Source organism: Pteropus alecto, unplaced genomic scaffold, assembly GCF_000325575.1.
Source record: "Pteropus alecto unplaced genomic scaffold, ASM32557v1 scaffold98, whole genome shotgun sequence".
Lineage (NCBI taxonomy): Eukaryota > Metazoa > Chordata > Mammalia > Chiroptera > Pteropodidae > Pteropus > Pteropus alecto.
The window spans coordinates 5,049,106-5,057,505 of NW_006443570.1; the positions used below are offsets into that span (position 1 = coordinate 5,049,106).

At 44.6% G+C, this 8,400-nt stretch overlaps 1 protein-coding gene across 1 annotated transcript in view; it reads right to left on the bottom strand.

Annotated features, from left to right (window-relative positions):
- Nucleotides 1-2,659, bottom strand: part of FAM117A (family with sequence similarity 117 member A) — a 17,382-nt gene extending 14,723 nt beyond the window's left edge. The window contains exon 1 of the mRNA XM_025041600.1: nucleotides 2,438-2,659. Within this exon, the coding sequence (XP_024897368.1) occupies nucleotides 2,438-2,659 (222 nt within the window). The remainder of the gene's footprint in view (nucleotides 1-2,437) is intronic.
- Between the last annotated feature and the right edge of the window lie 5,741 nt (nucleotides 2,660-8,400).

Below are 8,400 nucleotides of genomic sequence, written 5' to 3' on the forward strand. Positions count from 1 at the left end.
GAAGGAGGGGGTGAGAGGTGCAGGGGGAATAAGTGAGAGTGCAGAAGTAAGGGCCTGCCAGATATGGAGTGTGCCAGATATGGAGTGCGCACACACTGGCATGACGAGAAGAGAAAGAGAAAGAAAGTGGGGTAGGGGTGGGAACAGCCCCCCTAGAGCTCAAAGGAATTAGGCTAAGGTCTGGCATCAATCTATTTTCAACAACTTAAAAGATTTCAAGGACTTAGATTCCTCCTCCCTCCCTTCCCTCTGCCTTTCCCCACACTCCCTTGTACTCCCCAAGAAAACTTTTCCCTCATCTCCAGTCTTTTCTGGGTGATGTACCGGTGCTCAGAAGAAAAGGAGAACCAGTAACTTAGGGAGATCCTCAGGTCGTCATGGGTAATACCAGTGTGGGAGAAGGTGCCAAGACAGGGGGCTCAAGCAGAAATTTGAATGGAGTCCAAAACCTAGAAGCAGAAAATTCCCAGAAGGCCAAGGGCAGGGCATATAGTTTAGTCCGGATGCCTACGTTGATCAGAATTCTCCCACCTCCTGACTGCAGCCACAATATTGACAGGTTGCTAAGAGTTCCTCGAGGGCTGGAGCCCAAAAAAAGCTGCACAGACCAGCCTTGCCAGACCCACAGAGGCGCATCGCTGACCTCTGTCTTGCGGTGGCAAGAAGCCCAGACTTGTTATATAAAAGGTCTGGCCTGCAGCTGGAGCCTAAGCAGCAACACATAGCCTAGAGCCCAGGCCTCTAAATCTGGCCAGGGAACATCTGAGGCCAAGCCTGCCTTGAGTTGACAAAGAGAGCGCTCCCTGAGGAGTGGGATCAGGGCTTCCTAGAAGGCTGGCAGCAGGAAATGACAGAGAAGGGCTACACGGAAGCCTGCTGTCTGACAAAGAGGGCTGCCATCCTGAGCTTACACATTCAAAGCGACCTCAAGTCCTGCTTCTCCAGGAAGCCCTCTTTGACTACATACATTATTTGGGCTAAACGTTCTTCTCAAAAGAGAAAGGAGAGTGTGCTCCAGGCCTGTGAGGGGGACGCCTGACTTATGCTATTTACCCTTTTCAAACAGTGCGCAGGGCTCCCAGGAAGTAGGCCTGCTCTGTCTGCTGCTTAGAGAGTGTTTTCTCTTCACATTCTGTTTGTAGATCTAAAGAGGGCCATCGATTTTAACTGCAGCAAATTCTTGTTGGTTCAAGGTGGGGTATTCCCACAAGAATTCCCCTCCTCTGAACTGTGCCAGACATTTGGCCCCATCTCATCCCTTGGCTGTCTGTTCACTGGCCTTCATGAAACTGGCATTCAGAGTCACAGGCCAAATCTTGCTCTCATTTCCTGAACCTTCATTTTAACATGCCAAGAACAGTACTGGGCATTCAGACTTTCACTAATAACATTTGACAATGGATCTCATTTTAAAAACAAATGAAAGAAAAGGACAATGTGATGTGCGCAGAAGAGGAGGTAAGAGGAAGTGAGCACACAAAATACTTCAACTTTTGGCCATCACCCCACCTATGAGCAGACAGAGCGGGCATACGCTCCCCCCGCCACTCCCCCAGCTTGCAAAGGAAGAGCTGACTTGCCCAGTATCCCCCAGGACACTGGTCTACCTCTGAGCCCATGTTCTTCCCACTCTGTTTCTTCCCTTTTCTGAGAACGACTCATTTGTTCTGAAGTTGAACAGGCATGGGTTTTAACTGCACCAAAAATGAGAAGATTTGACTCTCAACAACATAACTGCTAATGTTGAGGTCCTGAATCAGATTAAGAAATATCTTTGTATAGTTTCACATATGCGGTGACGTTTTGCTCAGGCTAACACTATCTTATTCAAAAACTGACAAACAGACTGGATGATCTGCGGAGATTCCTTCCAAGTTTACGATTCTTAATGACGGTTATGAAGAAAAGGGAACCTGGGTTCCACAGGACTCCAGTGGGTCTGCCGAAATCCCGGACTGGGCTGCTGGCTAGGGATCAAGCCTCCATGATCTGAAAGCTTTCCACTCCTATTGCTCCAGTGAGATCTATCCTGGCTTGACACACTTTTTGGCCACCTCTTTCAGTTGTATGGGGAATGCAAACTCAGTCGAATGCTGGCCCCAGTTTAATTTTAGCAAGGTAAATCTCATTTTTTAAAACCTAGAAGAAATTCCAAAATCAACTCTTGCTTACCCACACATAAGTGTGAAGCCAAACTAAAAAATCCAGATCGACTTCTCTCTTCCACCAGTCAGGTGGAATGCAAACTCATTTTCATGTACGTTTACCAAGAAAATCGAGCTGGTAAATATTAAATGATAAAAAGCTACATGGTGAATATGTGCAGCCAAAACCCAGAACAAATCATTTGGAGGACTGAGAGGTGGTAAGTAGACCAAAGGCCTCCTCAGCCAGCCCCTCCCCCACTCCTTATCCCATTAGGAGAGAGCTTCATTACCTGGGTGGCCTTGTCATTGGTACAGCAGGTGAAGGCCCCATCAGCATCTCGTGGCCACTGGCCCAGAAGGTAGGAGCTGAGGATGGTGTCCAGGGAGAATGTACGTCGGACCTGGGGTGGCTGAGGCCTACACACTGGCTTTTCTGGGGCCACGGAACATGGGACACTGGCTGGAAGAGAGCACAGCCCACCCGGTAACATCAGAATGGAGGAAGGAGACATGGTAACCAACCTTCTCTCCTCTAGAAAGCCTCACCTGACTGCTACCTCTTCACTTGTATCCACTCCCTCTAAAGGAATTTGAAGCTGCCCATAAAAGCACACACAGTCTGCAGGGAGCTCTCCTGATTTAACCAGTTGGCCATTATCCCTGGAAACAATTTATATACCATTATACTTTAGATCGGGGTGGCTTTTATACACATGTCCTCTATCTTTTTCCTGTCCCTAATGGACCATGAAATGTGAACTCTGAGGTCTCCAAATTAAGTTTCCTGAGAGCAGGACTGTTTCTCCTCACTAAAGAGGGTACTCTAAGTGGACAAAAACCACGTTTTCTTCCACCTTTTATCTCCGGCCATTTTCTCTCCCTCCAGCACTCCTTACAGGGCTCCTACGCACTATGCAAATTCAACCTAAATGAAGGATTCCATATTTCTCTCAAGGCTGGTTAGTCCCAGGGAACCTAGGTGCCAGAGACGAAGAGAACAATACAATTCCTTTCAACTATCTGGGACTGAGGAAGCAGTTTAGGGAAATATCCAAATCTTTTGGTTCTCTCCTCTGCCTTTTACTTCTGGCTAAATAGGACAAAAACAAAGCAATTACAAATTCATTCATTTTAATTTTTACCTTGGCTAAAGCTTTCTGGTAGAAGGTAAAAGTTGGAACTATTGATAAAAGTTGGAACTATTGATAGAATCATCTCTGCATTTCAGTCATCTGTGTGGATCATGTTTTCCATGGCCACATTCAAAACACTCTACTGTCTTAAGATCTGTAAAGGCTCTTTCCTTTGCATTCACATCTGTACTAATCCCTTGATAATTCATGTGTGTATTAAGCACAGCACAAAGAACTGGGGATTGTAGGTATAAATAAACTTGAAGAATTTTATATTTAAAAAGGCACTAACAGGTTGGCAGTTCTTCAAAAGTTAAACATAGAATTATCATATGATCCAGCAATTCCGCTTCTAGGTATATATACAAAGAATTGAAAGCGGGTTCTCAAAGACATATTTGTATACCCATGGTCATAGCAGTATTAGTCACAATAGACAGGAGATGGAAAGAACCCAAGTGTTCATCAACAGATGAGAGGATAAACAAAATGTCATATACATGCAATGAAATATTAGTTTCAAAAAGGAATGGAATTCTGATACATGCTCTAACATGGATGAAACTTCCAAACACTATACTCAATGAAATAAAACAGACACAAAAGGGTAAATATTGTATGATTCCACTTATATGGGGTACCTGGAATAGGCAAATTCACAGGGACAGAAAGTAGGATAAAGGTTACTAGGGGTTAACGGGGAGAAGGGAATGGAGAGTTCTTGTTTAATGGGTTTCTGCTTGAGAAAATGAAAATGTTCTGGAAATGGATAGTGATGATGATTGCATAACCCTGTGAATGTACTTAATGCTACTGAATTGTAAAGACGAAAATGGTTAAATGGTAAACTTTATGTGTTTTACCACAGTAAAAAGAGATACTAACAATACTATCTACATTCTTCAAATCCATCTAACTATTTTCATACAATAAGTATTTTGACATAGTTGTAATCAATATGAAATATATAGTATGTTGTTTTGTGTTTTCCTTTCCATATACCCATTTCCAAATATCAACAATCTACATATTTGTCATTTTTAATAACTACATAATGCTCCATCAGATTAATATACAGTAGTTTGCTTAGGCATTCCCATATCATTGGACATTTGGGGGTTCCTCCCTTCCCATTTCGGAGATCATAAATATTACTGCATGGACAACTTTCGGTCTCAGTTTTTATCCAATTCCTGACATATTTCTAAGTCATCTCTCCCAACCATCATATAATATGCGCTCATCCAAAACAAGTTAAAAGTGACTTATAATTCTGAAAGTAGCAAGTGTGAACTGTGAAAAAGTCAAAAATTACAAAAATATAAACAAAAAAACCCCTCAAATCTCAACGCCCAGAGATAATCATTAATAATAGTATGAGGTACATATTGTTGTAGGCTTTGCCTTCTGGGTATGTGTGCTTTAAAATAAAAAATGGGATCATACTGTACATATCGCTTTGCAATGTGTTTTTGCCTTATATCATAAACACGTTTCCACATTAATATATACTGAACTATAACACAACCTTTAAAATGATCTTAATATTTCTGTTAAAACACTTCAAAGGCTCTCTTTCAAAGATGGTAGTCAAAGGCCTCATGTCCTGGTCCCACTTACCTTTCCTTTACGATTCACTCTTCTTCAAAGTTTCGATGTCTTAGGCAAACTATACTAAGCACCATTTCCCACCCCTGTCCCAGGCTTTCCCTCCTCTGAGGTTTTGCACATGTGCCCAGGGTTGAAATCTGATCCATCAGAACCAGCCTAGCTGTCTCCACCTCCACCTTCACAGAACCTTCTGGATTCTCTAAAAGGAATGTCTCAGGATTTTCTGATTTATCCCAGCACTTTGTACCTTGCTAGTTATCACCCTCCCTCTTGGATTATGAGTATTTCTAACTCCTAGATACTAAACAATCTGTGGCCAAGAACTGTCTCTAATCTTCGTACTTTGTACTTCTCACAGTGCCTAGAGCATAGGGCTGGTAACAGGCAGGTGCTTAAGTATTTGCATAAAATCAAAAAACTGTTACTACAAGGGTCAACCTGCTCTAGTTATACCATGGATTCTAAGTCTGTCTGCCTTGCACATTCATGCTCAACCCACTCCCTGGGAATAGGGCCACCAGAGCTGCTTGTCACTTTTCCTGTCTCCACGGCTCAAGAAGATCCAACCTCTTTCTTCCCCACCCTCTGCTCAGTAAGTTAGTTAGGCATGCTAGGTTCAAGCCCCAACTTCATCTCCTACACTAGCATTTCGACTACTCATCTTCCTATTCTGCATTTAAGGTCAAAAGGGGGCAATCTGATATTTCTGGGAGCTTCCGACCCATGTTGGCAGCCAGGTCAGACACCAAAATGTTGTCCCCTGTGGCCCTCCTAAAGTGTCTATAAGAGCCCACAGATGAGGTGGGGGCTCTAGAAAAGCACATTTACAAGATTACATAACAGAAACAGAGGCAGGTGGGACGCAGGTGAGCAAGAGACTGGAATAAAGGCCAGAAGGCCATGATTCTAACAGCTGCTTCACCACTGTGCAGAGGAAGATGGCTGTGGCTCCAGGGCTAAGAAAGAAGCGATGGAGAATAAGAGTTCTCGAAGTCCTCTCTCCCAGCTCCTCGGCCAAAGTTGCTGCAACAATCTCCTTTAGATTTTTTTTTCCTCACTGAGACCCTAGTGCTCTCCTGTGTTTATACCCGCCCCCACAAAGTTGTGTGTGTGTGTAATGTTTTACTTTCCCAGCAGCTCTCAAAGAGGCTTGCAAAAGACTGGTAAGGACACCAAGGCACAGAAAAGCCCAGTCTCAGACAAGACTCAGTCGCCCAGCAAGTCAGCGGCAGTCCTAGATCTAAATCCAAGCCTCCACCCCATTGTCGATTCACTGGGGCTCAGGGCCCTCTTGGATCAGGAATACCCTCTGAGACTGCTGGGCCACCTGCCCGTACACCTGGAGGAAGGATTACCTTTTTAGCTACTTTTCAGGGATGAAGAATAAGTCAGGAGATGGTAGGCCTGACATGGGAGTCTGTAATAATATTTTGTTTTTTGGGTTTGTTTGTTTTTTGAAGTCTGAAACCTGGGGTAAAGCATTCTACTATCTCCTAGGGACAATTTAAACCACGCCCATTTTACATCAGTTCCCATTACCTTTCATATCCCACCCATTCATAAACTATAGTAGGAGTCTTATCTCAAGGGCAGCAATCAGACATGGTACTTTTCTCCCAGTACTCACCAGGCTAGGGTGAACCCAGAATCCTGGAATTTGGTGTGAGAATCCAACCACCCATTTTGGTCAATCCTACGTGCTTGCTGGCCACCTCTGACCAATGTTATTCATAAAGACTCTGAGGACTTCATGGGTCCTGACTTATTCTTCCATATGCCAAAAATAAAAACAAAACAAAATGCCATAAATACAAAAAAAAAAAAAAAAAAAAAAAGGGGCGGGGGAGTGGGGTAGGACGAAGAGATAGAAATGGGGATGGGGAGAAACCAAGAACTCTAATCCAAAATCAACAGCCTCTAACCCTCTCCTCTCTGCTAGATCTGCAAGGATCATGACACATGTAAGTCAAACTGAAGGGCTTGCCTCAGTTTCTTTTCCTTAAATGAGACAGCTGGGCCTCAGCCCTATTTCCACAGTGACCACATCCCAGTACAGGGTGCTGGCAAAGCTCCTAGCCAGCCACAAGATGACAGAGCTACCTTCAGTCTCAGAGTCCTCAGCAAAGCCCTCTCCCCTCTCCGACTCCCAAGTTCCTGGCATGTTTTAGCCCCTTGGAGGAGACTAAAATGCCCTGTTTTCTTCATGCCCAGAAAATAAGGGAGGGGGCATTAAAAATTTAGATTTTTGACAGGGGGAAAAAACCTACCACTTATTTCAAAATCCTCACCCCAAATGGTTTGGGGAGTACCTGTTAATTTGGGCACCAAAACTGTTATGGGTTAAACCAAAGTGTCATGTACCCCCAAACGAAACACAAACCAAATCCAAAATCTGACACTGACATGTTTTATGTCATCCTCAAAGGGGCTACAGGCTGGAGCAGTGTGCCCCCCCCTTCAAAATATCTGGGGCACAGATGGGAGGGATCTACTTCTGACTACACATCTGCCCTTACTGTGGTGGTGAACACACAACCTCCCTGGGCCTCAAGCAGGAAAACAATCCCAACCTAAGTTACCTCTTGGGGATGCTGTAAAGAACAGAAGATGAGATGCAAATATGCTTTAAAGTCTTCTTCATTCACTAGATTATGTCAAACCAATTGTCACTTAATCCCTCCCTCCACCACTATCCTTGAGGACTGAAGGTAGTCTCCTGGAGAGGAGACTGCCCAGAAAAGACATGTAGAGTGAGTTCTAGCCACCGATGTCTCCTGGGAAGGTGCACATCTGCAGTGTCAAAGCCCTTTCCTTCACTAGGGACAGACTAATACAGCACAAACACCATGGGGAATAAATGGTGCAGGGAGGGAAATAGAACTGCTTGTAGATGTGGGCATCAGCAGCTGCGGGGCAGCACTCGAGTTATGCTGCCCATTAAGACCTACCTCAGTTGGGACTGTCCCCTAAGAAATCTCACAGGTCAGTGTAATTGAAATAGGGGCTCATGGGCTTATCTCTCATGGGCATACCAGAAAGACCTGGGTAGCAAGATCTGTTCTGCAACTGTGTGATTATGGTTGAAGGAGAAGACGCATTGAAAAGTCACAACGGTTGCTTGTGGTGGGAAGATGAATTGGTTTCGTTTCTGGAAAGTACCCCTTTCAGATTTGGGAAAAAGGGGGAGGGAAATAAGACAATCAGCTCCCCTATCTGAGAAGAGACACCCATATCATGACAGGCCATGACAACAGCAGGCTGCTGGGGCACTGGCTGGGTGGCTGCAGGAGGGTGGAGTGTCCTGTTTACAGCACAGTGGGGTATTATCGGCCCATCGCATGTAGCAGCTTCCACGGCCCAACCACCTGGCAAAGCAACTCTGGCCCAGGGCCAGGCCATTTCACCATGCAGCTGAGCAGTGGCGGATGCTTGGGTTCTTGGGCAACGGCAAATAAAACAAAACAAAACAAAACAAAACAAAACACCACACGCCGGAGATAAGAAGCCTT